Source organism: Penicillium subrubescens (assembly GCF_028828155.1).
Source record: "Penicillium subrubescens strain IBT 31985 chromosome Unknown utg000011l_segment0_segment0, whole genome shotgun sequence".
Lineage (NCBI taxonomy): Eukaryota > Fungi > Ascomycota > Eurotiomycetes > Eurotiales > Aspergillaceae > Penicillium > Penicillium subrubescens.
Genome location: NW_026643161.1, coordinates 1,231,319 through 1,259,252, shown reverse-complemented (window position 1 = coordinate 1,259,252; position 27,934 = coordinate 1,231,319). Strand labels below are relative to the sequence as shown.

General features: G+C 49.8%; 11 protein-coding genes across 11 annotated transcripts; 6 read left to right on the top strand and 5 right to left on the bottom strand.

The window, feature by feature from the left end:
• Window position 1: 1 nt before the first annotated feature.
• On the top strand, window positions 2-3,402 carry N7473_012814 (valine--tRNA ligase; the record flags this gene model as incomplete). Its single annotated transcript, XM_057158753.1, has 4 exons — window positions 2-32; window positions 105-233; window positions 334-2,343; window positions 2,399-3,402. The coding sequence occupies 4 exons, from the start codon at window positions 2-4 to the stop codon at window positions 3,400-3,402; spliced, it is 3,174 nt and encodes a 1,057-aa protein (XP_057002707.1).
• Window positions 3,403-3,803: 401 nt separating this feature from the next.
• On the top strand, window positions 3,804-4,628 carry N7473_012813 (class I glutamine amidotransferase-like protein; the record flags this gene model as incomplete). Its single annotated transcript, XM_057158752.1, has 2 exons — window positions 3,804-3,871; window positions 3,923-4,628. 2 exons carry the CDS (start codon window positions 3,804-3,806, stop codon window positions 4,626-4,628), a joined length of 774 nt encoding a protein of 257 aa, XP_057002706.1.
• Window positions 4,629-7,623: 2,995 nt separating this feature from the next.
• Window positions 7,624-8,677, top strand: N7473_012812 (rRNA-binding ribosome biosynthesis protein RPF2; the record flags this gene model as incomplete). Its single annotated transcript, XM_057158751.1, has 2 exons — window positions 7,624-7,637; window positions 7,693-8,677. 2 exons carry the CDS (start codon window positions 7,624-7,626, stop codon window positions 8,675-8,677), a joined length of 999 nt encoding a protein of 332 aa, XP_057002705.1.
• A 453-nt stretch (window positions 8,678-9,130) lies between these two features.
• Window positions 9,131-10,393, top strand: N7473_012811 (Tim17/Tim22/Tim23/Pmp24 family protein; the record flags this gene model as incomplete). The annotated part of the gene is made up of 6 exons (XM_057158750.1): window positions 9,131-9,370; window positions 9,439-9,554; window positions 9,635-9,661; window positions 9,730-9,943; window positions 10,020-10,243; window positions 10,336-10,393. 6 exons carry the CDS (start codon window positions 9,131-9,133, stop codon window positions 10,391-10,393), a joined length of 879 nt encoding a protein of 292 aa, XP_057002704.1.
• Window positions 10,394-12,400: 2,007 nt separating this feature from the next.
• Window positions 12,401-13,089, bottom strand: N7473_012810 (DUF3716 domain-containing protein; the record flags this gene model as incomplete). Its single annotated transcript, XM_057158749.1, has 2 exons — window positions 12,401-12,504; window positions 12,585-13,089. 2 exons carry the CDS (start codon window positions 13,087-13,089, stop codon window positions 12,401-12,403), a joined length of 609 nt encoding a protein of 202 aa, XP_057002703.1.
• A 196-nt stretch (window positions 13,090-13,285) lies between these two features.
• N7473_012809 (uncharacterized protein) lies at window positions 13,286-15,865 on the bottom strand. The gene is made up of 2 exons (XM_057158748.1): window positions 14,011-15,865; window positions 13,286-13,953 (listed from the first exon to the last, which is right to left on the bottom strand). The coding sequence occupies exons 1-2, from the start codon at window positions 15,471-15,473 to the stop codon at window positions 13,404-13,406; spliced, it is 2,013 nt and encodes a 670-aa protein (XP_057002702.1). The 5' UTR covers window positions 15,474-15,865; the 3' UTR covers window positions 13,286-13,403.
• A 558-nt stretch (window positions 15,866-16,423) lies between these two features.
• Window positions 16,424-17,668, bottom strand: N7473_012808 (DUF3431 domain-containing protein; the record flags this gene model as incomplete). Its single annotated transcript, XM_057158747.1, has 1 exon — window positions 16,424-17,668. The coding sequence occupies one exon, from the start codon at window positions 17,666-17,668 to the stop codon at window positions 16,424-16,426; it is 1,245 nt and encodes a 414-aa protein (XP_057002701.1).
• A 1,530-nt stretch (window positions 17,669-19,198) lies between these two features.
• On the top strand, window positions 19,199-20,687 carry N7473_012807 (putative mitochondrial carrier protein (Rim2)). Its single transcript, XM_057158746.1, has 3 exons — window positions 19,199-19,352; window positions 19,442-20,153; window positions 20,214-20,687. Exons 1-3 carry the CDS (start codon window positions 19,237-19,239, stop codon window positions 20,424-20,426), a joined length of 1,041 nt encoding a protein of 346 aa, XP_057002700.1. The 5' UTR covers window positions 19,199-19,236; the 3' UTR covers window positions 20,427-20,687.
• A 377-nt stretch (window positions 20,688-21,064) lies between these two features.
• hrdA (E3 ubiquitin-protein ligase HRD1) lies at window positions 21,065-23,585 on the bottom strand (the record flags this gene model as incomplete). The annotated part of the gene is made up of 3 exons (XM_057158745.1): window positions 21,065-23,296; window positions 23,393-23,497; window positions 23,562-23,585. 3 exons carry the CDS (start codon window positions 23,583-23,585, stop codon window positions 21,065-21,067), a joined length of 2,361 nt encoding a protein of 786 aa, XP_057002699.1.
• A 1,677-nt stretch (window positions 23,586-25,262) lies between these two features.
• On the top strand, window positions 25,263-25,910 carry N7473_012805 (Gfo/Idh/MocA family protein; the record flags this gene model as incomplete). Its single annotated transcript, XM_057158744.1, has 1 exon — window positions 25,263-25,910. The coding sequence occupies one exon, from the start codon at window positions 25,263-25,265 to the stop codon at window positions 25,908-25,910; it is 648 nt and encodes a 215-aa protein (XP_057002698.1).
• A 491-nt stretch (window positions 25,911-26,401) lies between these two features.
• On the bottom strand, window positions 26,402-27,584 carry N7473_012804 (ceramidase; the record flags this gene model as incomplete). The annotated part of the gene is made up of 7 exons (XM_057158743.1): window positions 26,402-26,564; window positions 26,617-26,734; window positions 26,782-27,063; window positions 27,125-27,265; window positions 27,332-27,392; window positions 27,460-27,472; window positions 27,532-27,584. The coding sequence occupies 7 exons, from the start codon at window positions 27,582-27,584 to the stop codon at window positions 26,402-26,404; spliced, it is 831 nt and encodes a 276-aa protein (XP_057002697.1).
• Between the last annotated feature and the right edge of the window lie 350 nt (window positions 27,585-27,934).

Genomic DNA, 27,934 nt, shown 5'->3' with positions numbered 1-27,934 from the left:
GATGGCTCAAAACTCTGCCTCCCAAAACCCCAGTCAGTCCTCTCCCTCCAATGATTCATGACTCATGCTAGAGTCCGCAAGCTCACCAAGAACCTACGATACAGCTGGGGAGCCCACTGCCCCTTTGACCCAGAACCCCCCTCCCGTTGACGAGCAGACGCGCAACCAGATCGCCGAAGCTGCTGCTGCGAACGATGGCTCCGCTGTCCCGAAGGTGAAGTCCGAGAAGGAGTGTATGTACAACCCGCGAAATCGTCGATCCTGAATTGCCCAAGGAAACATGGACTCTTGCTCGAGATGAACTTATGCTGATGTATTTTGGCTACTATACAGTGGAGCGCGAGCGCAAGAAGGCCGAAAAGGCAAAGAAGTTTGCAGAGAAGCAGGCCAAGGCCAAGACTGCTAAGCCCGCTGCTCCCAAGGCCGAGAAGAAGGTGCAGAAGGTTGAGAAGGAGAAGACCGCCGACGCCTATGATCCCAAGGTCATCGAGGAAGGCCGCCTCGAATGGTGGGAGGAGCGCGATCTCTTCAAGCCCGAATGGGGCCCTGATGGCAAGGTCAAGCCTGAGGGCTCCTTCGTCATTCCCATCCCTCCTCCCAACGTTACCGGTTCCCTTCACATGGGTCACGCCCTGACCAACGCCCTGCAAGACACCATGATCCGTTGGCAACGAATGAAGGGCAAGACCACTCTGTGGCTTCCCGGTATGGACCACGCTGGTATCTCCACCCAGAGTGTTGTCGAGAAGATGCTGTGGAAGAAGGAGAAGAAGACTCGTCACGACCTTGGACGGGAGGCCATGACCAAGCTCATTTGGGACTGGAAGGACGAATACCACAAGAACATCAAGAACGCTCTCCGCAGAGTCGGTGGTTCCTTCGACTGGTCGCGTGAAGCTTTCACCATGGACCCCAACTTGTCCGCTGCCGTGACCGAGACCTTTGTTCGTCTGCACGAGGAGGGCATCATCTACCGTGCCAACCGCCTGGTTAACTGGTGTGTTGCTTTGAACACTTCCCTGTCTAACCTTGAGGTCGACAACAAGGAGATCGAAGGCCGCACTCTCCTGGACGTTCCTGGCTACGACCGCAAGGTCGAGTTCGGTGTTCTCACCCACTTCTGCTACGAGATCGACGGTTCTACGGAGCGCATTGAGATCGCTACTACTCGTCCCGAGACCATGGTCGGTGACAGTGGTATTGCCGTCCACCCCAACGACCCTCGCTACAAGCACCTGATCGGCAAGAACGCCCGCCACCCCTTCGTTGACCGTCTGCTCCCCATTGTCGCCGATGAGGGTGTTGAGCCCGAGTTCGGTACTGGTGCCGTGAAGATCACCCCCGCTCACGACTTCAACGATTTCAACCGTGGTAAGCAGCACAACTTGGAGTTCATCTCCGTCCTTAACGACGATGGTACCTTCAACAAGAACGGCGGTCCCTTCGCTGGCATGAAGCGTTTCGATGCCCGTTACAAGGTTATTGATATGCTCAAGGAGAAGGGCTTGTACGTCAAGTGGGAGCACAACCCCATGAAGGTGCCCCGCTGCTCCAAGTCTAACGACGTTATCGAGCCCATCCTTAAGCCTCAATGGTGGATGAAGATGGAGTCTCTAGCTGGTCCCGCTATCGAGGCTGTTGAGAAGGGTGACATCATCATCCGTCCTGAGTCTGCAGAGAAGAACTACTTCCGCTGGATGCACAACCTGAACGACTGGTGTCTGTCTCGTCAGCTCTGGTGGGGTCACCAGGCTCCCGCCTACTTCGTTAACATTGAGGGCGAGGAAAACGACGACGCTGATGGCAACTTCTGGGTCACTGGCCGCACCGAGGAGGATGCCCGCGCGAAGGCCGAGGCCAAGTTCCCCGGCAAGAAGTTCACCCTCGACCGCGATCCCGATGTCCTCGACACGTGGTTCTCTTCTGGTCTTTGGCCCTTCTCGACTCTGGGCTGGCCCCGTAAGACTCACGACTTTGAGAACCTCTACCCCACTTCTGTGCTTGAGACTGGTTGGGATATTCTGTTCTTCTGGGTCGCTCGTATGATCATGCTCGGTATCAAGATGACCGGTCAGATTCCCTTCCGGGAGGTGTACTGCCACTCTCTCATTCGTGACTCGGAGGGTCGCAAGATGTCCAAGTCTCTTGGTAACGTTATTGACCCTCTGGATGTTATGGAGGGTATCCAGCTGCAGACTCTGCACGACAAGCTGCTGGTCGGTAACCTTGCTGACAAGGAGGTCGCCACTGCCACCAAGTACCAGAAGAAGGCCTTCCCCAAGGGTATTCCCGAGTGTGGTGCTGACGCTCTTCGCTTCGCCCTCGTCTCCTACACCACTGGTGGTATGTATTTATCCTGCCCTGATTTACTTTCATCTACTAATCTCGTGTTTCACAGGTGGTGACATCGCTTTCGATGTTCAGGTCATCCACGGTTACCGTCGTTTCTGTAACAAGATCTACCAGGCTACCAAGTTCGTTCTTGGCAAGCTCGGTGACGACTTCAAGCCCCTGGCCACCGTTTCCAAGACTGGCAATGAGTCTCTGTCTGAGCGCTGGATTCTGCACAAGTTCAACGCTGCTGCCAAGGAGATCAACGAGGCTCTGGAGGCCCGTGAGTTCTCCGTCACCGCCAACGTCTCTTACCAGTACTGGTACTCCCAGCTCTGCGACGTCTTCATCGAGAACTCCAAGTACTTGCTGGCTGAGGATGCTTCTCCTGAGACCCAGGAGTCCGCCAAGCAGACCCTTTACACCGCTCTCGAGGGTGCTCTGTGCCTCATTCACCCCATCATGCCCTTCGTGACTGAGCACTTGTGGCAGCGTCTGCCCCGCCGCCCCGAGGACAAGACCTTCTCGATCATGCGTGCCAAGTTCCCCGAGTACCGTGCCGAGTTCGACGACCCAGCCGCTGAGAAGGCTTACGAGCTCATCCTGAACTCCTCCAAGGCCATCCGTTCCATTCTGGCCCAGTACGATGTCAAGACTAAGGGTGACATCATCATCCAGACCTACGACGCTACCAGCGAGAAGACCGTCTCTGAGCAGCTCTCCACCATCCACTCCCTGGGTGGCAAAACTCTGGGTGAGCTATCCCACCTGGGCCCAGACAACAAGACTCCTGCCGGCTGCGTTGTTGCCGCGGTCGGTGCCGAGGCTGCCGTCTACCTGCGTGTGTCCAAGGAGGTTGCGCTTGAGCAGGAGGAGAAGGCCAAGGCCAGCCTTGAGCGGGCTCGTGAGACCGTGCGCCGGTCCCAGGGTGTCATGAGCGCTCCTAACTGGAAGGAGAAGGTCAAGGCTGAGGTCCAGGAGGCCGAGGAGAAGCGTCTCCGCGATGCCGAGAGCGAGGCTGCTCGCTTGGAGGAGCAGATCAAGGAGTTTGAGAAACTGCGTTTGGAGTAAATGCAGAAGCTACTGCCGTTTGGTCTGTAGATAAAATTATATGAATTGAACAACCTCTTTGTTTTTGTTAAACTGGACGCTTTCTCACACGGTTTGATGACATATTGGTTGTAGTGTCAGGTTCCATCGTTGTCCATCTATTGTCTGTGTGCCACGGAGCGCAATGTGAGACAATGCCGAACTATTTCCGGGTAGCAACTTCATCCACCAAGGTACTAGCTGGTGGTTGGGTAGTAGAAGGCAAGCTGCAGCCCCAGTGAGGTCCCACAGCCATAGAAGTGTATCGAAATATACACAACTAAGTATATCGTAAGTTTGCATTCGAAGCAGGTATAAATATCTTCATCCTGGGTCCTTACTACCATCGGATCGTCCCATTCTCATCCATTATCCTTTGCAAGATGTCCTCGCCAATCAACCTTCGTGACCCCGGACGTCCAATACGGGTTGGTGTGGTTTTCATGAATAGGTAAGTCTCTTGAATACTTACCCCGACTCCCTGCCAAACGCTCGGAACCAGCGTAACGGAACATGTCGATATTGCTCCCGCCGGATTCTTCTCTTGTATCAGTCGCAAATTTCTCAACCGCGCACCCCCAAACCTCGTCTCCGATGAACTAAAATCACAGGCCTTGGAATTTGAACATCATTGGGTCACCGAGGATGGCAAAATTCGCGCCCACTTAACAGGAAATCTTCAAGTGATGCCCACATCAGGTCTGCCCTCTCTGCACACCTTAATGCATATCTCTAACGAGACTCATAATTGGCTTAACCAGAACTCTTTCACCAACTGCCCACCACTCGACATCATAGTCATCGAAGCTAACGCAGTAGGCTACCAAACTAGTCAGGCAGAGAAACAATTTCTCTGCAAGGCCTACTCCGAATGTGCCGCACTCCTGTGTGTCTGTGCAGGATTCATGCCTGTACTAGCCGCTGGAATCTTAGAGGGCAAGACCGTAACTGGGCCTATCCCGATGCTCCCTATGATGCGGCGGACGGCCCCTGGGACGAACTGGATTAAGAGGCGGTGGGCTCAAGACGGGAAGATATGGACTACGGGGTCTTTATTGAATGGGATGGATATGGTGGCTGCGTTTGGAAGACAGACTTGGGGTGGCAAAGATAAAAATACCTTGGTTGATAATATGATTCAGGTTGGGTATTGGCCTGAGAGGGATGTTAATTATGCGGATGTAGGTCGTCCGACTTCGAGGCTTTAGGTTGGTGTCATTCCATGAGTTGAGTGGTCGCTGGTTGCGAAAGTACCAGAGGATGTGAGGACATGGGGTCTGAATTGGTACAGACTATGTTGTTTCATTTATCAAGGTAGAATGCAGCGTGTAATTTCCTCGACTGTTCTAAAATTGCTGGGTCCTTGACGCAAATATATTTTGGTTGAGACTTCCTGTACATGCTATACCTGCCCACCCAAATCCCTTCACCTGACCCAAGAATTTCCGAAAGTGTCTATTGAAATGTCTTTCTAGACAGTTCAAACGCTAAATTTCTACTTATAATGAAGGTAAGGGAGTGAACTCAGTCAACGTGAAGAGATGTTATGCATGTCTTTCCTAGCACCTCCATATGCCCGTCGCGGCTAAACCTTCCCTCCGCGGTTTTAGATCGCTTCGACCTGCTATCCGCCCCCAGAAGTCACCATGAAATATAGACATCTCTTCAGCCTTGTCAGTGTTGATCGATAGATTCAATCTCATCTTGTTGCCATACCCTTGTGAAATATAAAGCTTCGAATTATGGAGGATGAGTGGCGTTATATGTGTCCGCGTCCTAGACGAAGAAAGGCGTGTAACCCTTGCAAAGAGCGCAAAATCCGATGTCTTCGTGATGAGAAGCTCCAGGACAATGAGATATGCCGAAGGTATGACAGACACAGAGCAGTTATAGCTGAAGTGGAGAATTTGAGCCTCAAGAGAAGTGCTGTCAACGCTTTCGAGTTCTATATTGACATACAAACTAGATGCGCGAAGCTGGGAATTTCCTGTAATCTCGGGACAGACGCTCGGCCTTCTACTCGGTAGTCCTCTAAAAAAATTCTATCTAATTTTACAATGGCTAATTTGAACTTGTCAAAGTCGCACCGGAAATACTTCCGATCGTTCCAATATGGAGAGCGAAAGATCTCTTACTGGCAAAGATGTTGTTTCCAAGCTGTTTCAAAACGAGCCCGCACCCAAGGATTACTTAGGTGAACTTTACGACCTTCATCGCCAGGCCTTTCAGACGTCAAGCCACAAGGAGTTGCAGATACCCCCTTCCGACTCCTCCTCTAGCAAATCGAATACGGTAATAGAAGATGCAGACATGCTCCTCAATGTGTTCAGAAACCGTCAGCATTATTTCCCATTCGTTTCCATATCTGAAAATGCCTCGGCATCCTCCATGGCGGTGGATCATCCTTTCTTACTTATGGCAATACTGAATGTGTGCTCGTCACGAGTCCCTTCTTTACATCAAAAGACCGACGAAAGGTTTCGCCAAGTTCTGAGCCAAAGAATTGTTTTTCACGATGAGAAGAGCCTTGACTATCTTCAGGGTCTATTGGTATATATTGCTTGGTATTTCAACCTATGCCAGCCACAAAGAGAGAAGTATAAGGACCAACATTTGACTTTTCATGAGCAGGTACCCCTTTCACTTCAAACCCTTGAGCAATCAAGTCTCACAATTCTTGCAAATTGCACTGAACATGTGTACTGAGCTTAAACTTAGTCCGAGTCATCCTGACAAGGAATCTCGGGACGCGTGTCTAGGCTGCTATAATCTCTCATCGATGTGAGTAATCTGACGATTCATCAGCCCTGTCAATTCAATACAATTCTAAATCAACTGCTTAGATTCTGCACTGGTTTAGAGCGACCGCGCTCGGGTACTGCTGCTTGTCCCCTTGGCGGAACCTTCGATGAAACAATAATTTCAGATGAGCAGAATGACATCCAAAAACAACACACAGAACTGCAAATACTCTCCCGCCGAATGGTCCACTATGAAGCAAAACTTGACTGTTGGCCTATCAGTTCTGAGAACAATAGAGCGACACAGGGAGATATAAAAGCTTTTGATTCGGAACTGAAGCAGCTTATCTCTTCCAAGTCAATACACCAGAAAGACAACTGTATGTTGAGTTATCTCCGATTGGTGACTGCGGATTTCTAATACCCTTGCAGCGCCAATCCATCTTTCATACTTGTTCCTGAGAGCAAAAGTGCTGTTCTTGCCCCTGAAAGCATGGGGTATCGACTCGTGCAAAACACGGGACACACATCTACTGGCTCCTCCTATTTCGGATCTGATCGAAGCTGCTATTTCATGCTTCCAAGGAATCTGTAATCTCCTGGAAGCTTTTCTGGCGTTACCAGTTGACCAATACACATGTTTCACAACAAAGGAGTGGTTTCAATTAATCCTGACCACGAGTATGGCATCACGGACATGCTTCTTTTGTCCTGCCAATGCAGGCTTGGAATGGGAAAAATTTCGAGCCGAATCACGCGCTAAGATCGCCACCTACCTCAAGAGCTTATCTCAAATGATGGATAGCATTTCCACTTCCAATAGTGGAGGTCACCCGGACATTTTCGCAATGTTCAAATCGGTACTAGATCTTCTAGTCCCGAAATATGCTCCACATGAGACTGGTACTCGATGTTCGTCGCCCTCACAGGATACAGGAAGCGTGCTATCCGCTACCGAGCAGGACAATATGGATGCAGAACTACCCTGTACGGGATCTAGTAGCTGTCCGATCTTGAATGGTAGTATCAAAGGCACGGATTTCTGGCGAGCTTCGGAAGCAGCCCGGTGTTTTGATGGAAGCACAGATTCGTGTGATTTAGGGGATGGTCTATTCAACGGCTCTCAGGACTGGCTGAATGTGTTTTCACAGTGGGTAGTTGACTTGAACGATGCAGATGATTATGCATGATCAAACAAACGAACATTGACTCTTGATTTGGCCCTCAAGGATCTTCGTGCATTTCAATCCACATGGCTAATTTCCATAAAAAAGGAGAAAAAAATATAGATCATAGTAGTTACGATATGTTGCTGCCTGAAATATCAGGCACTATTCAGGCTCCCATTCTCGAAGCTCCGGCCGGGTGGGTCCTTATCGATAATAGTGCCAAGCCCTCACCCCAAAACTTTTCTGCTTTTTTTACTCCGATCATCCTCAAGACACAAAAAATCACTGCCACCATGTTGCGCGAAGTGTACGTACCTGAAGATTGACTATGCTATATGATTTGACTGACTCGTCATTTTTAGCAAGGCAAAGAACCCGCGCACTGCGCGCATCCTCAAGGCGCGCGAGCCCCAACTCATCGAACCCCCAAAGAAGACTCTACTGCTGCACGGCACAAAATGCCCCCAGTCCCTCGACACCGTCTTGAAGACTTTCCACTCCCTCACAAAGCCCAATTCCGTCCTGTTCCACAAGAAGAATGAGAACCTTCACCCCTTCGAGAACACCGAGAGCATGGAGTTCTTGGCAAACAAGAATGAGTGTGGTCTGGTAGTCTTCGGAAGCAGCAACAAGAAGCGCCCCAATTGCGTTACTCTCGCCCGAATTTTCAACTCACAAACTCTTGATATCTGCGAATTGATTCTTCTCCCTCCCGCTGATAAGAACGCCATCCCACCCATTAACGAGCTCAACATGCCCGTTGGACTCGGCATGCGGCCAATGATGCTCTTCTCTGGTAGCCCCTGGGAGGACCCGACATCCTCTTCGCACGTTATGCTGAAGAGTTTCTTCCTCGATATGTTCAAGGGTGAGGAAACCAACCAGATCGACGTTGAGGGTCTCCAGTACATTTTGATGGTCGGCGCTGAGGAGCCCCGCGACAATCTTTCTCCTGTCATCCACCTGCGGTGGTACAAGGTTATTACCAAGCGCAGCGGCCACAAGCTGCCTCGCGTTGAGTTGGAGGAGGTTGGTCCCAAGTTCGACTTCAAGATCGGCCGCCAGCGCCCCGCTACCCCCGAGGCCATGAAGGAGGCCATGAAGCAGGGCAAGCGTCCCAACGAGGAGATGCGCAACAAGAAGAACATCACCCTGGACTCTATGGGTGACAAGATCGGTCGTGTCCACTTGGGCAAGCAGGATCTGGGCGGTCTTCAGACCCGTAAGATGAAGGGTCTCAAGCGTCGGGCGGGTATTGACTCGGACGACGAGGATGAGGACTTGGAGATGATGGATGTGGATGAGATTTTAGAGGACGAAGGCCACAAGCGGGCTCGTACGGACTAGAACTGATTCTTGCATTGTTGCGTATTTACACTATCTCAAGGCGTTTGGTCCGGCTGGGGTTTGTGCTTCTTGACGCCTGTGTATCTGCAGGTTTCCTGTACCGACATGGAAAAGTATTATAGTGAAGCGATGCTTCTTTACAAATGATTTTCAATTTGCATTGTCTTCATAGATGTAGCTATATTTCTCATTTAGGCTATTTCCAGTCAGTCTGCGTATCATACTTGCACCTCGAAAGTTTAATCTTCCTGCGAAACTTCGATTTGACCTGTGAATGAAGCCTCCAAGTTGGTATCAGACTAGTCTCCAGACAATGTTCAGAGAAGCGGTATTCTTCGGGTACACTCCTTCACAAAATACAAGGTTGAACCATCATTCACATATACGACAAGTCCTTATTACTGGGACAATAGGATGCACCACGATGAAATTATCACTGTAGACCACGTGACCATGACGTCGGCCGTCGGCATCGTCTCACATGCCGAGGCCCTTTTCGCATTTGAGGATCCGAGTCAAAGTGCCGCCCTCCCCTCCCCCATATTCTTATCTTTTCTTTACTTCTTCTCTTCCCAACCCTATGAACATCTCCGACCTACCGACTCGTCACTGTGGTGCACTCCCTCAGTAGTCCCCTCCGTCCGAGTCCGACCTCCAAACGAGGTCTCGCGCGCCGTTATGGATGCGCTCATTGTGAGCAATTCCTCCGAGAAGCACATGCAAAGAGCTGCAGCAACTGACATGATACCTGCCAACTACAGTCCCGCCTGGACGCCCTCGTTCTGAACCCCGATCTCGCACCCTTCTTGTCGCTGTTGAAAGGTGCGCGCAATGGCGTCGTTTACGGGTCGAAAGTGCGATTTCCGCATGCGCTGGTGTATGTTAAGCCTCGAATACTTTTAGAGCGGAATGATACCGGGATAGCTTGAGTACTGACTATTGTGATTTTGCGAATAGTATGATCTTTCTCTTCCGATCTGGAACGTACGTGGACTTCCTCGTCCCCTTTCTCTTCGGAGTTCTCCGAGAACTAACTTATTCCGGCCTTATAGATTCCGAGAAAAGGTCAAGCTCGTCTTCAAAGCGACACGCCAGCATGCTCGAAACCTAGCCACATTTGCAATCATATACAAGGCTTCCATGATTATTCTACGGAACATTTCCCCCGCAGGATCCGGGAAGGAAGGCCGTTATGACAGCTTCTTTGCGGGTTTGTTGGGTGGATACGCGGTCTTTGGCCGGCAGCGGGGAAGCATTAGCCAGCAGGTATGCCGATATCCCCACACCGAGGCCAAACGTACCTCGGGATGTTTATGTCGCAACACTAAACCCCCCAATCCAGATTGTCATTTATGTCTTCGCCCGCGTTATGCTCTCCCTCGCCAAATTGTCCGTCGAACCTAACATGCACCCGCTCTCCTCCCTCATCACCCCCGAATCCCGCGCCCAGATCACCAACAATGCCTGGCCTGCCTTTGCCAGTCTGAGCTGGGCATTCGTCATGTATCTTTTCCGATGGTACCCGGAGACCCTGGCGTCCAGTTTGCGGAGTAGCATGGTCTACATGTGCGTCACCCTCATTATCCCCTCCCCACTCCGCCAGATCTGGCCCTGTTTCTACCCGGATCATTTCAACTAATCAATTCTCTGGGGGATAGTTATGCGGACTCGGATCACTGGGATTCGTTCCGGACCTTGTTCATACACAATAAATGAGATTCTTGCAAAGCATGATGATCACAGTGATTAAGTACACGTACCCCGTTTTTCTTTCCAGCTGGTTTGGGATGTCGCACGGCGTATATACTGGAGTCTTTGTTTTCTTGTTTAGGTCAATCGCTGATACCGCGTTATTTCTTGGAAGATGTAGTCTTGGGATGCATTTTTTTATAAAGGCCTACTGATCGTTATCATTACCCTGTATTATGAGACACGGACCAATTTGCCCTCTTTTTATGCTTTCTATGAGGATTCATTTACATACGCCAGCTAGTGATATAAGATTTTATGCAAAGACCATATTTCTTGATGCTAAAAATGAGGGACTCCTCACTCTCCTGTAGATAATCTCCTCGTCTGGCAGTACTAGTGACTTGCATCATTTCGAGCTCCTCCAAAATTGTACTCGTGCATCCGGCATTCTTATTCCGCGTTTTTCCTTGGGGGCCAGAATTTCTTCTTACCGAGCTAGAATTTCTTCCCGCTGACCAAGGTGTCGCTTCAGCAATTGGGATTCCATCGGCATTTGTTCCAACCGGGTTTTTTGTTCTTGTGAGGACTTGTTGGTACAACCTCGCTTCATCTCTAATCCCTGAAGAAATCCTTTCGATCGGGCTTCTCCAAAGGCCATTTCGTGATTGATGGATTCAATGGTACGAATCACGATATCAAGGAGATTCATGACGTGTCGGTTGGTGTGATAAAGCTGCACACCTTCGCCTGGCAGCCGTAAAATGACAAAATAGACCTGACCCATCTTTGCATGGGGGCTGCCATAGGCGGAGGGGAACTCATGTTTTTGCGGTCTCGCCGGTGCGAGCGTTGTATCTAACGCTGTTGTTGTGAGTAGGGGCTTGATGGACGAGGTAGTGGAAGCTGAGGGAATGGTGCCGGGCAGGAGCAGGATGTTAGCGATGATGAATTTCACGTACTTAGAGAAGCTTTCGAAGCTTTTATGCTATGTCTCTGACTCCTCAGGCTGTGATTCGTGCTCCAATGTATGTTGTTGTTATCCATTGTGAGGCGGGAAGTAATCTGCCTCTACCCCACAGCATTCACACCCCCGCGGCGGGAGTGGGAGCAGGAAGGAAAGGGTTAGGGAACAGCTTTGAGATTAGAGTATTATTGGAAAAAGGCGGGTCTTCATAGGCGTTGTTTGGAATGGAATCTATATTGGAGGCCATGATTTCAAGCGATTGAAGCGATTGAGGAAGCTATGAGGAGTTTAAGATGGCGCGAATCGAAAGTAATGAATGAAAGTGATGTGGAACGGTGAAGGAGAGGATCGAGAGAGAGATTGAGGGAAGAGGACAGAAGAGCGTTCGTCAATTTCCGGCTCATCGGAAGACTTGTCGTCGGGGTCTCGAGGTTTCCACAGCGTCCCACTTAGTCATGACCTTCGGGGCTTCCATTTGACATGACCTGGTAGAATACTAAAAGGGACAAGCTATAAGCATGCAAGCTGGGTACCGGCCGCAATATATGAGCATCTGTGTGTCTTCCACGGTCGTGGATAGAGGGAAGAGTGACACTGTCTGGAGTGACTAGTCTGGTGAGGAAGGAAGGTGGATGTCTACAGTTGCCCGCCATTATATGTGGCAAGCGAATAGGAAACATTATCTCTAAAAGGGAATTTTCCGGCGTAAGGGTACTTTCCCCGGATACTTTGTGTGGTTGATGTTTACGTGCTTCGAAGCAAACAAAATACTATTCTACGTACTTGTCGCCTGGCTGAGCAAAAACAGAGGCACGGATACCCCCGGCAATCTTCTAGATCACATGAGATTGGACAAAAAGATGTTCATTTTATGGTGGCCATTTCATAGCTTTGATGAGAATCCCGAATTTTTAGGAACATGATAATGTGCATCCCATAACAAAGTGGAGGGATTCAATGGTGGAGGTATCCGTGAGATCACCACACGAGTCGTCATGACTGAACAGCAAAGTAGGATTCAAGAGCTTATCATCTTGCAAGTCTACCCGTCTTATCCCACATAGAAATCACTTCTTGGGCAATTTCCACACCCCAAAGAAAGTATGTCCACCACCCCTCCGCATCTTCTCTTCATGCTTCAAACCCTCCTCCAGATGCTCCTTCTCCAAAACTATCACATCACACAAGTCAATATCAAACTCAACCACACCCCAAAACATAACACAACACGACACGAAGAAATAAACTCACGAAAGCTACACTGCCCCTTCTGACATCGCGACTTCTCCCAAACACAATTCGCGCAAGCCCCCTCAAACATATCAGGAATAACAACACAGCCCACGAATTGGCCTTTGCCTTGTTCGCACTGCTCACACTGCGGTGTGACCTTGACACCAACGGCTTGGGCGAGCATGGCGTTGCGCTTGCGGGGTCGTGAATCGAGGAAACTCTTGAGGTTCAGAGCTTCTTTGATGATTATGATGCGTTTGTTGACGGGTTCACGGACCGGAGTGAGATGCATCATGTCGTGCCATGGAGGGAGGCTGATAGTAGTCCATTGGGCTTCGCGGAGATAATGGACTCGTTTTCCTGGGGGAGGGTCTTCAGGTTCAACTTGTGGGGTTGGACTTTCCTGGAGGAGGGCGTCGATTTCGGAGAGGACGTTTGCGGGGAGACCTAGGTCGTCGGTTGGGTTGGATGGAGGAGGGATTTTGCTCTTGAGTTGAGACTCGGGTGGTGCGGTAGAGTCCATTGCGTGTAGATGTTGAGGTTTGTGAAGGAACTGGTAGCTATTGATCGTAAACACGAAAAAGCGAGGGGAAAGGCGTTAGGGAGGAGTACGACGAGAAAATGTTTGATTTAAACAAAACAAGAGATACAATACTGGACGACGGGAAAAGCTAAGATGCAAACATCAAACATCATACTGAACAGAGTCTGCTCACTCGCTCAGGGGTTGTCATATCAACTCTAATAGTACAAGAAGCATAAATAATACACAGGTTCCTTGCCGCAGCAAGACAGAACCTCAGAAATGGAAATAAAAACAAAGTAGTAGACTTTCGTCTACTGGGTATTACCACCTTCAAGTTCGACCAGAATCTTCAAATCGCCATCCATCCAGTCCACAGTATCTGCAGACAAGAGTGCGAAAGCCCAGTCCTTCTCACTTTGAATCGTGATGAGGCCATCCGGCACCAAGGCCTTGACCTTCCAGCTGGCTGCGGCAGCTGAGTCTCGGATTTGCTGATCAATGCTATCCGAGCCTTGGAGGAGGGGAAGACCGGGGATTTGGCCATGATAGCGACGGAGAACCGATTCCTTGATCGTGTCGACATTGGGGCATTGACCTGCTTGGAGGTCGAGTCGAGGGAGTATGCGCTTGCCGTGCTGAAGCACGTTGATGCGGAGGTAGATTTGAGTATGGGTACTTGGATGGGAAGAAGGCATGTTTGCAGCCATGTGGGATTTCGCATCATGGATAGGGACAAATGGCTGCTGTGAATGGAACTGTTGATCGGCTCCCGCTTGTCCTTGAGGACCCGGATGAGCACCATGCCTGGCAGCAATGTTCTCGCGGATAATCCGCGAGACGTCGCGGGTGATACTGCTAGCGCTATTGGGGATTTAGCAAATGATTTTCTCGCGGGGGGAAGTGAGTTCCAAAACTTACAATTCGTCACGCGCAGGAGGGTTGCGTGAACCTCCAATACGCCATGGTAGATTTGTCGTAGCGTCAGCGTGGACGATACGGTTGACATTTGCGTCCTCGCAGCCAGTCGGACAGTCATAATCTCCGTTGTGGACCACATGATAATGGCTATCCACAGCCGCAACCAATCCACGCCAATCGGGCTGCTGAAGACCAGAGAGAGACCAGAGATTATCCAGTTCATAGTCCTGGTTGTACATATCATATGATTTAGACATGTCGTTCCAGTCCACTGTGTATCCGTCCAGTAGCAGGTCAACCAACCCGATATCCATAATCTGTCCAGATTCGATCGGCGCCTGAGTGACCTGTCCTGGAGGTGGCGGCGGGGGCGGTGCCATTGATTGACTTTGATTGTGCATCTGCTGGAGCTGCTGCTCTGGAGAATATCGAGGGCCATTGAGATCCTGGAAGCCTTCATCGGTTTTGCGGCGCCGGCGCTCTTCTGGGCCCCCTCCCTTCCGTGATTCAATCGCATATTGGCGTTGTCGTTCGTTGGTAACCATTCGTCTCAAAAGAGGGATGACCAAAGAAATGATCTTTTGCTGGTCGCGGGGCCAAATGTAAGTCCTTGGCCCCATACCCTCATTCACGACATTTTCTCCGAAGAAACGCTCGCCATTTCCCTCGTCGTCGAGGAATTGTCGAACGCAGTTCCAAAGTCGGAGCTTGACCATTTCCGTATCCCCCTTCCCGCGCTGACCAACACAGTCACGTCGTTCAGGATAATCATCATCCAGCATAAAACCTTTGGCTGCAGCTTGGAGATGCAAGAAGTTTTCGGGTGACAGTTCAAGCGACGCAAATAGTTTCGACATTGGAGGACGAGTGTATTTTTTGTTGCTCGAGGGTTGGCGGAACAGTGCCGCAGCGGAATGGACACCAACTGCGCGCGCTTCAGAAAGCGACTGCGGCGGGACGGGACGAATATCAATGTTATCACCAGCATAGGCATGCTGGCCTGGTTGAGACTGTTGAGAAAGTGGATGCTGTGCTCCGGAGAGACCAGATCCAGCTAGCGCAGGGTCTAGGTTTTCATCGTTTCTCTTTCGTTTCTTCGAAACAGTGCGGGATAGTCCAGATCCTTGGGAATGGTCGTTCTGTACCCGCAGGTGTCGGCCGCCTCCCATTCCCGCGCCAAAGTTCGTATCCCCGAATCCATCGTCGCCAAGATGCATGTCTGCACTGTACCCATCAAGTTGATGATGGCCTGCTACTCCGGCAGCAGTTGCAACAGCGGCAGCCCATTGAGGAGAGACATCTTGACCTGCAGCTGCGGTCGCTGCCTCCACCAAACCAGCGAGCTGGTTGTCGCTAGGAGTGTAACCGCTATTCGGATCAAGATGGACGTTGGTATTCGTTTGGGAGGTGATGTCTGCGGCGGAGGAGGGAGGGTGGTGACTGTTTGTATTTGAGGACGACATAGTTGTAGGTGGGGTGTGAAGTATGGGATGGGTGAATTCTTGAGAAGACGGAAATTGGCAACAGAAAATTTGCGACGGTGAAGCGCCTCAGTTTCCCGGCAAGCAGGAAAGATAATTTGCGTAAATTAAAGCTGGTGGAATAGTCTGGTGTGGTCTGAACGACAAGATTCGGCGATAGATCAACAACCAAGAGCTCCGTGATGACTGGACGATGGCTGTAGATGATCGTGAACGCGTCGGAGTGGCGAGCTGGAGGGGAAATTCCCAGGGGAAACCTCACAGCAATGCGCCCCGCGAGGGGTAGCAGAAGCGTCGAATATCTGAGGAGATCGAAGCTATTGACGAAAGCTCTTGAGCTTCCGACTGATAAGAGCGCAACGCGACGGGGCGATTGATGATGATGTTTGCGTAGTTTGAAGGAAGGACAGACAGTGCAAACCTTGCAGTTTGGTCACGTGAGTGTCCACTCTCCGATACTACCGCAGCATTCCGCACTATCAACAACAAGTGCTCCGTACAAGAGAACATCTCTATTCTATAGGAACTTGAATTCTCTGAATGGTCACCTTGAATCAGTTCCAGTATGCCAGTATTTGAGATAATTGTTCCAAATAAGACGAAGCCACAGCCTATGAAAGACATGGTCTATTATTTCAATCAAATTTGCTAAGGAAGCCTCCCAAAACCAGCAGTTATAATGTACAAGAAGGTAAAACTAACAATATACACCGATGAATGCCATTACTCGGTCTTCATCCGAAAACGATTTGATCAGAGTAGATCGCTATCGGTTCGGATAGATCAAAGGTAGATTCCAAAACATGAAGCACAGATGTCATCAGCAACGCCAGTAAATCGGGAATATAGAAGAGAGATTGCAACTCCAACAAAATACTCTCAAAACTCGGCCTGCGTTGAAAAGAGAGCCGTTGAAGGATTTGTTCCAATGCCTAGAAGCCATCGCCCTCTTTCCAAGGACGACCAGCTTCTAGGGCGCGGTATTTGGGGTTCTTGCCACGCTCAATCGCAGCCTGAAGAGTGTCGGCGACCTTCGTTTCCATTCCAATGACCTCTTTTTCTATCTCAGATTGCTGACCAAGAGGCGGGAGATCCAGGTCCATAGTTTCATCCAATTCTCCCGCAGCCTGTGCCATCCGGAGATCCTCCGCCCAGTAGATCAAATCATCTAGTCGCTGCTGCAAATCTTTCCTTTCAGAATCCATATCACGCCATTCTTGGTACTTTTCAGGGCTGCCGAAGCAGAACCCGTACCCATCACAGAGACAGATACTCTCTTCCACACAGACAACGGGTTTGCCCGTGAAGACGTATTGCCATAGGTATTCCCAGATACGACCCGCGATGTAATCACTTAGATCTGTCTGCAGCAGCCAGTCGCGGTAGAAAATGAACCGAGCACGTGGGATCGTGCGAATGCGATCCCGGGATAGGGCAAACTGAGCGCAGCATGGCTGGGAGAGAACCGATGGTACGGGCTGGTCTGGGAATAGTTCTCCCCAGGCACGAGCCAGCATCACCTCCTCCTGCTTGGTTTCGTCTTCTTCCACGGCACCAGGGTGCATCCATGCGGGACATCCGGGGCCGAACGCGCAACGCGTGTTCATATACCCTTCTCGAATGACCCGCTCCATGCTCAATCGTCGGAGAATCTCCGCTGCGTCGCCACCAAACAGCTCCTCGTTATGCCAGGCATTCTGATGCGAGTGCATAAACACCGCTACGTCGGGGAGATTGTCATAGAAGTCGATAATGAACGATAAATATATCATCACTTCGTGGCCCTTGTTCTTCGGTGGGTGTAGGGGCGCTTTCGGGTCATCCGCAACATAGATGGCAGTGCCCCAGTCCGGTAATTCCGTCGCGATCCAGCTCGTATCTTCCTTCTTGGTCCTAGGCACAACCAACATCTTTGTGTACGTCGAGCCAGGAGGTTTGGGGATACCAGGGACGAAATTGGGCTGAGGGGCGTACAGGCTTTTACTGCCATGACTGGTAAAGTTGAATGCGCCTGTCCAGTTATGGCCATGGGCTGAATAATCCGTGCCATAGTAGTCCCCTAGACCCACGGCCTGCGGATAGCTACTCCATGGTCGTGATAGCTTACGGGCTGTGAAGAAAAGGATGCAGGAGAAGCTGAAGCCGATGAAGAGGACCGCGCGCCGTGAGAGAATCATGGAAAGAGGTAGGTAGGACAAGGACAATTATACGCGGCGAATTTGTCTGTTGCACAAGATAGGAGTTAGCCTCAATCTTCGTCAAGTCGCAGTGTCTGTATCACTGCGCGTCTCACAAGATGGCAATGCGATCAAACTTCTTCCAACGTACTCAAAACTCAGAAAAACACATTGCACCTGAACCAAGTAGATCGATTGGTCTCAGAAGGGAAATCGAGGTATAGCTAGAAAGCAAGTTGTCGCAATTGCAGTCGACGATACTAAACCACAGCGAATTGAGGAGAAAAAGAAGTTTGTCCCCCCTCAAAGGTCTAGATTGGGGCATGTCCGTACCTAATAATTGACGTGCCAGTAACTCAAAAGGCCCATCGCGGGGCGGCGTGAGCGAATGAAGGGCTGAAACACGGTCGAAAGTGGAGCTGTAAGTGGTCCTCGGATTGCGCACCGCGAAAAGATGACGACAACAACGGGACAAGAATTGTGGCTTAACGCATCGGCTGAAGATCCCGCAAAAGGGAGCGACCAGGGATAAAAACCTTACAGATCGGAGGCACGACGGAGGACCAGGAATGCAGCAGGATGAAGGGTATTTGTGTGCGGAGTACAGACGGAGGCCGTCCTGCACCTGTAAAAGGTGAAACTGACTGGCCACTGCAGATCTTTGAAGCCGCAAATGAAATTTAGACCTGTAGCAATGAGAAGGCGCAGATCGCCCCTGAACATCCGACTAGAATTGAACTCTATCTCCAAGACTCTCCTCACTGAGAAGAATTTGGCGATCGAGTACATGACCGACAATCTATGTGTAGTGTGGTCCCATTGTATACAATAACTATTGCAAAAACGTAACAAATAATTCATTTGGGTAAATAACGTTGTTCGATAGTCTCGGTCCTATCAAGCCTTAGTCTCTCCGAGATGGATATATATCGCACTGATACCCATCCGTACCACACATTCATATAATCAGAAACATATTATTTTCATTGGAAATCTCATATCTCTCTATTGCCACCTACATGCAACGATGTAATTGAAAACACATGCAAAAATCCATTCTCTTTAGGTTTGGGGGTGCAAATGAGCCTAAACGTAATGGTGATTAGGTGATGTCTATAGCGAGGAAGGAATTGTTTCTTCGATACTCTAAATCAATCATCCGCATTGAAATCTGAAGAACAAATCCATTCAAAACAAAGAATAAAATTGATCAACCGAAATATCATTCAAACGGGGTGCCTACTATGAAGCAGCAAGCGTACTCAACTTCCATCATGATATAGTTTTCGTGACTTTTGAGGAGAAAAGTCAGAAATCCAGTAGCAAACCTACACTGACTATGTAACGACCACTGCTTTACTATCAATCGTAACAGAAATCGACTCAAAAAATGACCAGTCTCTTGTAGTTGCTTGCAGTCTCTCGAGTGGCAAGAGTGGCGCCTATCAGAAACCTGACATTGGTTATCTCACGTGACAACGCGAAAACTTGCGGCGCCGAGTGTCCCCAGAAGGGAAATTTCCTGGATCCGCATCTTTTGTCTTCTCCCTTCTCCAGAATGCGCTGTCATGATGCAGAGCCCCAAGATTCACGGTCGGCCCGCTGAGGACTCTGCTCCTCTCAAGACATCTTATGCCACCACCAAGAAGTCCCACGACCCGTGGGTTCACTTGCTAGCTGGCGCGTAAGTCTTTTTTTCTCTCTTATGGTTGTCCCCGGATAATCGCCATCAGCCATCGGTGGATCTACACTAACACAAGCACGGCCATACAGGACTGGTGGTTTCGCAACTGCTATCGCTACATCTCCCCTCGATGTTCTGAGAACACGTCTTCAATCCGATTTCTATCAACGTCCTTCCCCTACCTCCGCGACCTCCGCGGCCGCTTCCGCCATCTCCAAACATACAAGCCACAAGACAACTCGAATCATTAGCAATATCTACCAAGCAGAAGGATGGCGAGCGTTCTTCCGCGGTCTCGGCCCTAGTCTTGCTGGTGTGGTCCCGGCGACCGCCATCAAGTTCTACGTCTACGGAAACTGCAAGCGGATCGGTGCCCAACTGCTAGGTACCGGCGAAGATTCAACCCTCGTGCACGCGCAGGCCGCCATCTGCGCGGGAATCGCGACAGCTACAGCAACAAACCCGATCTGGCTGGTCAAGACACGATTGCAATTAGATAAGGCCCAAACAACCACCGGAACCCGCCGGTACAAGAACAGTCTGGACTGTGTCCGCCAGGTGCTTCGTCAGGAAGGCATCAGCGGATTGTACAAGGGACTCAGCGCGAGTTATTTGGGTTCTTTAGAGACTGCGCTTCACTTGGTCCTTTATGAACGGATAAAGACTATTTTGCATACTTCGCTCGGATCGCCGGATGGCAAGGATACAGCCACTCAGAAGGAAATTACGAGCTGGCTCAGCACAACTGGTGCGGCTGGATCCGCCAAGTTTGCTGCGGCTCTTATCGCATATCCCCATGAGGTACGGAGTCGTCCGTCGAGAGACCAGTATTGACACTTGTACTGACTGATTATTCTGCAGGTCATCCGAACACGACTCCGTCAAGCGCCAATGGAGAACGGCGTCCCCAAATACACCGGCTTGGCACAGTGCTTCCGACTTATCGCCAAGGAAGAGGGAATGGCTGGTCTCTACGGAGGTCTGATGCCGCACATGGTTCGCTCGATTCCCTCAGCCATTATCACCCTGGGTGTCTACGAGTTCGTTCTGCGATTCATCGGCACATCAGCATAAACAAAACAACACCACACTACACCACACAACAATAAGTGCATTCGCACACTGTACAATATCATCTCGACCCGGCCTCCTGTATCCAGTCTTTGCTGGACAAGGCGCTGCCGTGGCCTAATTGCATGTATTCTTACCTGGGCGTTGGGGGACTGGAACTTTTTGGGGCTGTGCATAGAATCTCCTTTCAAGGAATGTACCATATATCACTACACATCGGTTGTCATTACCATCAATCTAAGATAGATTGGATATCTGGAGTTGGTTTTTTTTTTTTTTTGCTTAGCTATCCAACAGGATTGGATTGGTATTCGGTGTCGAGCTAGATTTTAGAAGAAACAAAAAGAAATGTTTCTGGCTATTTGGCATAAAATCCCGAAATCATTGATTGTTATATTGAAAGTATAATTTGCACGCCAGTACAAAGGTAGTTCGTGCGAGTCGTCGCTCTAAAGGAACAAGTAACAGGGCCTTGGAAGACACGCACATAGATCGAAGTGAAAAGAACTTAAAACCCGGGTATGAAATTTTGCTCAAGAACGCCATGCAACGCTGATTTAAAGTAAAGAGGGTGGAGATATGGCCACAAGTGAGATGCCGAGGGCTCAGTTTAATAAGAAGAAAAAGTACATTAGGGTGGATCAAGATGCTTCTTCGTCGGCAGCCTCTTCCACAGTGGCGGCCCGACTCTTGCCCTTGGATGGGGATTCAGCAAGTGCAGGATCAACCTCAGCATCTTCTTTGCTGGTCTGGTCGCTGCTGCCCCAGGCAGGAGGGATCACAGAGGGACCGGCCTCTGGGACTTGCTCGGGTTGTACGTCTGTCCACTCCTGGGAGGGGGAGTCTGCTCTATGCTCAGTCGACGAGGGAGCGCTAGGCACGGACCAGTTTGGGATGGCGTTGCCTGTGTCGGCCGGTGCGGAAATTGGTGCACTGGTCTCGGCGGTGGCAGTCTCTTGAGCCGGGGCTTCATCACCTTGACTGGTGACTGCGCCATCTAATGAAGTGGATTGCAGCGGGACAGGTACGGTGGGGGTTGGGGTGACACCCTGTGCTACGCTTCTGGTACCTGGCTCCGCGGAATGAAGTGGAAGAAGGGTCCAACCGGGTGGAAGGGTAAGTCCTTCAGGAAGACGGGAGTCTCCAGCAGGTAGAGGTGTGGCGCCTGGGTTAGAGAAAAACTGGCGACGCGATGTAATGGTTGAGGTGCCGGTTGGCAGACTTGTCGTGGGTGTCGGAGACGTCGCTGTTTGGGCTTGAGGATTGGCTTGCAATCGAAGCCGATCCAGCTCCATCTGAAGTTGGGTCACATGGCGCAACTGCTCTGCTGCAGCGCGTAGAGAGCTAATTTCTTGCGCAATTTGCTGCTCTATTTGCTGCAATTGGGCGCGAATGTTTGCGGACCCGGAGCCGGAGCCCGTGGCGTTTGGCACATGTTGGATGGGAGTTGGAGCTGCCGGACGGTGACCGAACCCAAGCCCAAAGCCGATTTGTCGCGCACCAGCTGGGTTCGCATTGGCGGGGGGTTGCAATGGGGCATTGCCTTGGTGAATCTGCTGGTGAAGATTGTGGAATAGCTCACCACGAACGGCGCCAAAGCCAATTCGGAATGGACCAAATTGATATACTCGAGCTCTGGGCTGCTCTCCTTGAGCACCAGGCTGGCCAGGCATTTGATTCCCACCAACGCCATTGGGTTGAGCGGCGCCTCCAACATTTCCGGGTTGATTGTTGATATTGGCAGCGGCTCCTTGAAGGCGTTGAGGTGCAACCACAGGGCGTCGACAAGTCGGGCAATTCTGTTGTCTTTCAAGCCAGCTTCGCAGGCATGCGAAGTGAAGGATATGCCCACAAGGGAGCTTCTTCGGACGCAGGCGGTCAGGAACACGCTGTGCGGCCGCTGCTGGCCGTGGAGCAGCCTCTCCTTCGGCAGCAGCAGCGGGTTGAGTTGAAGTCATTTCCTCTCGACAGATAATGCAGACATCTTCGCGTGCAACCTCCTCGGCAGTGGCATCAGGGTATCGTTCATTCATGTCTCGGGTCGCGTTCCGATACCGGAGGAAGTCCATAATACGACGGGCGAAAGATCGCATGGTAACAACAACATCGCGTAGGATGTGAATTGGCAAACCAAAGAAGCGCAGGAGAATGGCAAAGAAAACCAAGTAAACGGCGAGCTTAAGGAAGTCTGTAAGCAGGTCAAGGTAGAAGACCCACCGACCCTTCTCCTCCCACCCTGGAACATCAATCTCTAACTCGTTGACGTCGTTCTCATCGGGCAGATCGGTTGGAGGGGAGCTTGCCCCTGCGCGGGCGTGTTCCCGGATAGCTTCGACACGAGCGGCTCGAATCTCGGCCCGGCGTTCCTCCATCTTCACCTTGACTTGCTTGTGGGTGATATAGATCTCCGTCAAGGCGATGCTGTATCGAAGGGTGGTCGAAGTTGATAGAATGGTCAAGATTGCGAATTCAAAGCCGAACATGATCATCATATCTGCTCGCGCCTCCTCAATGACGACGTTGACACAGTAACGGAGCATCAACGCATTGAAGAGGACTGACAACACCAGCGAAAGTGCCAATCGGATATGGAAGAGTCGTGGATTTGCCGGGGGTTGCTGTTCGAGGTATTCCACACGTCCTTCGCCAATCCATCCCCAGACTTTCCCAACCAGAAGCAGGACGAACATGACCAGAAACCAACCGCCGAGCTCGCCCCGGAAGATGGTCATGGCGAGACATGTCTCCGTTACTGCAAACCATGCCCGCTCATAGAGTTGTTCTGTTTCAATAGGCCGAAGAGGTCCGTATAGGAGTCGCTGCAGCCAGAAAAGGATGAAACCGGTTGCAAGGAGACATAGATTCGTTAGGATCTGTACAGTAGCAAGGCACACGGGTCAGTATAATTCGAGCAGGGCTATGATATCCCATAGCCATGGGGAGGATGAAAGAATGGTTTCAAATCATACCATAAGATTCGCACTACTCTGCGATAGATATACACAAGCTGAGTAAAAGTTCGCTCTCTGGTGTAGCGCTTTCAAGAACACACCGGTGGCCAAGGCCACGGAGGCCTAACAGGAGTCAGCGGGGGACACAAGGATAGAGATTCGATTAGAGTTCGGAGAGTTCACTTACCCCAGAGTACGCGGCCAGTCTCATAGCGATTGAACTGAGACTTGCGAGTTGATGGTCATGAGAGGAGGAAGGGGGGAAATCAACCTCTCATGGGTGTTCGGGAGACGTGGAGTATACCTCAATCTGGACAGCTTTCCAGAATAACGCCCGCCTCCGCATATTACGTCAGCCCCAACTATCCTGGGCGCACGTGCCTTCTTGCCTCAGGCCTGTCTTCATGACGGAACAACAAGAAGCCCGTATGACTAAATGTTGCCTATGGCACATTTTTGGTCTAGCGGTATTATGCCCCAACTTCAATGAGAGAAGCGAATCAGGTGCTTTGATAAATCGCTTTTGACTGATCTTTTTATTTTGCTTTAAAGCCTTGTGTAATCTGGCCCATTGTTCAAATCATGATTGCTAACATGGGTCTAATTTGATGGGGTTTCAAATGTATGAAACTCTATACGAAGTATAGGTATCCTGGAGGGTTCCTCGCAATTGGGAATAACGCGTGAAAGCTGAATTCTGTATGAAAGAAGGGTCATAGAGTTAGGTACATGTCTATGCTAAGTGAGGATTTCAAGACATGATAATCCTTAAATCTTGTTCAAAGGCAACACCTCCCTTGTCGTGACTGATTTGACCAGCAAATTTGACCAAGTTTTCTCTCACCCCATGAACACCGCCATCCGTCTTAGTGACGCAATTATTCTTTTGGACTACAGATATGGAGAAATTGGAGCGCTTCATTGCTCTGATGAGGGTCAGCAGATAGTCAACTTCTTTTGTTCCCCGTTATTACCACTCGCACTCTTGACGATCTTGGGAATTCCTTTCAAATTCGCGGGACTCGATTTTGAGTCGTTTGTTTGAGCCATTTAACATGTGTTCAACGAGTTTCGGGAAAGACCATCATTGACTTGTCATAGATTTTGCCTGGTGTCAGTTTCCCTATATCGCGGTGTGAACGCGAAGGCCTTGAACGAGAAACTTTAGAGATGGTTGAGAGTCTCGCTCCAAGCCTAGAAGTATTCATTTCAATGGAATCATTAAGTTTGGGCCAAATCAAGCGTTGGTACAGAAATCACCCAAATATGACAGTTCAAGAATTTCCACTGGGAAGGGACAGCCTCGAAAGTTGCGTTCAAGCCCAGCGTTGGACCTTCCTCAATTTGGGGAGCGTCAAGCTAAGACTGACTGGATGTGTCACTTACCTATCCAAGCATCGAATTCCGCGTTCAGAAGGAAGCTGTTTATTCTAAGGGTCAATAATAGAATTCCAATGGGCTTGGGCTTTATGATAGAGGTGGGGGATCTATTTACCCGTCTGTAGCTTGCTATAGGCTCTACGGATTTCAGAACCCGAAGTGTGGGGAGATCGGTTATTAGAGCGATCGCCGTGACTTCGGGGCTTCCGAAGATACTGTAGATAGATCTCCCTCTATTTCTAGCCAAAATGAATAAGATCTTCTGAGACATTTTCCTGGATGTTCCCAAAGACAGTACTAGACAGAAATCCCACCATTTTCCAATAAACTCACTCTCGAGAATAATCTAATCTTCGACAATCACGATGGCTGAATTACAGACGATCCGCTGGGGTATTATTGGTAAGTCTTCAACGAGATAGATGCTAAACATAATACTCATAAAATTGGGGCAACGGGAATGATCTCGTCCTGGTTCGTAGAGGACCTCGTCCTATAATGGGACGGAATGAAAGTGAAACACATCATCCAAGCCATCGGATCCTCCAGTCTCCAAAAAGGCCAAGATTTCTCCGCAAAGTACTGTCCCAAACAGAATTCCCGGATATACGATAGCTACGGTAAGGTTTACCTCGACGACGACGTGGATATCGTCTACATTGGTACGCCGCACGGATATCACTATCGCGACTGCATGGAAGCTATTGCCGCAGGCAAGAACGTCGACGTAGCTGAAGCGATGTGGCTGCGTCATCGACCGCTATACATTGAGTTGAAGCGACTATTGCACGAGGAGAAGGTGATCGGCGATGTATTCCGGGCAAAATGTGATTTCGCATCAGACATTGGTCTTGCGGATTTACCTGCTACATCTCGCTATCGTGATCTCAGCCTGGGTGCAGGATCGCTACTTGACATTGGTGTTTATTCTCTGACATGGATCATGGCTGCATTGAACGATCACCCAGCTGGTCAGGGAGAGAAACCGCTGATTCTGGCTACGCAAACCCACGAGGAGGGTATTGAAGTGACCACCAGTGCTATTCTACAATATCCTTCGACAAGTCGACAAGGTATCGTGACTACTACCAATAAAGATTCTGCCCCCCCTTGGGGACGGTTTTGCCGTGATACACGGTACCGAGGGGTTTATTGAGATTGAAGGACAGGCGCCTTCAATCCCGGAGTCTTTTACTGTATCCCAAGCAGAAAGGGGGAAGTGCAGAAAGATGTTTCTTTAAGAGAGAGGTATGACACGGTCAGAGGCATGAACATGGACTCGTTGGAGGTGGATTTGTATATGAGGCTCAGAACACGGCTTTGGATGTTCTTGGGGGTCGGAAGGAGAGTCGTATCATGCCTTGGGCTGAGACGGTATACATTATGGAGATCATGGATGAGATTCGACGACAGGGCAAGACTATGTACCCGGGAGAGTGACGAGGTTGCATAAATTTCATCAGTGCTGGTGGTTCATTTCATTGTAATCCTCATTCTATGGTCAACTTCTATACTGAATTTTCAAACGATGTCTGTATGTTGGGCCGCAGATGACTGAACAATATTGATTCGTTCCATGGCTTCTCCACGCATATGGTTCATCAAGACTCCCTCTCATTCGGGTGCCTCGTCTCATTTCTCTGAATCTTACTTTTGCTTCGCAAGACCTGTCAATGATTCAATGAATCTCGCTGCAGGCGGGATAGGCCATGCAAGATCGTCGGTAGGGTCTTCGTGCACCTCACCCGTGGTTACTAGATCCACGAGTACAACAGCAACGTAGCCGCCAATAGCAGTGAGTATATGCCACCTGTATTTTGATCAATAATCTGTCTTTTGTATACACAACATATGGAACATACCATCCGTGAAGTTCAGTCAAGAATGCCAAAGGCAGACCGACCGCATGTCTCGTTTTGATAAGGGTCCCACATGCCCAATCATCAATGAGCCACACGAAGTAGCCCAAGCCAAAGCAGACTGATACTATTAGCGTGTGCCTCACATTTTGGAAGGGCATATCATACATATACCGAAGAATGAGATGTTGCGAAGCTTTTTCCTCAGGAAAGGATCGGGAACTTGCTGTGTAATGATCTTTGACGTCCGCGTCGCGATCATATAAACCGCAAGTCCAAAGCTAACCGCGTGAAGCAAGAACTCGTTCATAACCATGTGAACGACCATCACGATGGTGAACAGTACGGATAGAACAATTCCCACGATTTTGGTTCGCTCTGGGCTAGCCTTGAAAGTCAAGATTCGGTAAAGCAGTGGTGTTGTGAGAAGATGCATCGACAGCTCGTCCGCTAAAAATCAGTTCTGTCAGTCGGCTGTTTGTGAGCACTTGGGTAGCTAGTTGAAACATACACATCTGAGTGTGATATTTGAGGGTCATATGGTAACCAGCCGAGCAGACGCCCACACCGATCAGCCCCAAATACGAGATCGAGCGGAACCCCATTTGCTTTTTCTTTTGGAGTTGTCGAAGTCCATATATTCCGAAGAGAACTAGAAAAAAACCGGTTATTAATCGCGACCTTGTCACATCCCTAGATCCAATCCCGCCTGACTCACTGAAGATAAGGCTGCTGAAAGTGTTGATGAACTCGGCAACAAATCGAGTAACCACATAGTCCTGTTTGACAAGTGAGTATCAACTGCTCAATCAATCATGTAGGAACTTCTCCGAGAGCGTTGTTCACCTCTTCACAAAAGCTAGATTGGACACGTAAGTGGCTTGTTTGTCGGGAGGGGCTTGGAAGATCATAACAAACTTTAGATAAGACGTTGCAGGGCCCCAGAAGGGGACCACGGGGATGGTGGCCATGTGGCAGGGATGGTTGTCCAGTAAATTTGCTTTGATTTGCAGGATCAGGATAGTCGTGGTTATGTGTTCTGCGAGCCTGAATCTTTTAAATGGGAGCCTTCGGAACGCGCGGCGAAGAGTTCAGTGGGGCGAGGGGATTTCGGGATCTGATCTTTACCCGAACGGGTAATTCCAATCTGTACTACAATATTCTCACAATAGTTTTGATTCTTGTTTGATTTGGATAATGTCTTTGTTCGGAGAAGAATTGATCTATGGAAGATGCTTGGCTAACGAACATTTTATCAATGAGCAAAATTCCCCACAAATTGCAAGCCGTTCCTCCATCATGATCGCATCGACTCCACTTT

Coding starts and splice junctions, on each gene's coding strand:
- N7473_012807 (XM_057158746.1), top strand. CDS start 19,237: ATGATGCAGAGCCCCAAGATTCACGGTCGGCCCGCTGAGGACTCTGCT. Junction 19,353..19,441: donor GTTCACTTGCTAGCTGGCGC/GTAAGTCTTTTT, acceptor ACGGCCATACAG/GACTGGTGGTTTCGCAACTG. Junction 20,154..20,213: donor TTATCGCATATCCCCATGAG/GTACGGAGTCGT, acceptor ATTATTCTGCAG/GTCATCCGAACACGACTCCG.
- N7473_012809 (XM_057158748.1), bottom strand. CDS start 15,473: ATGTCGTCCTCAAATACAAACAGTCACCACCCTCCCTCCTCCGCCGCA. Junction 13,954..14,010: donor CCTCCTGCGCGTGACGAATT/GTAAGTTTTGGA, acceptor AATCCCCAATAG/CGCTAGCAGTATCACCCGCG.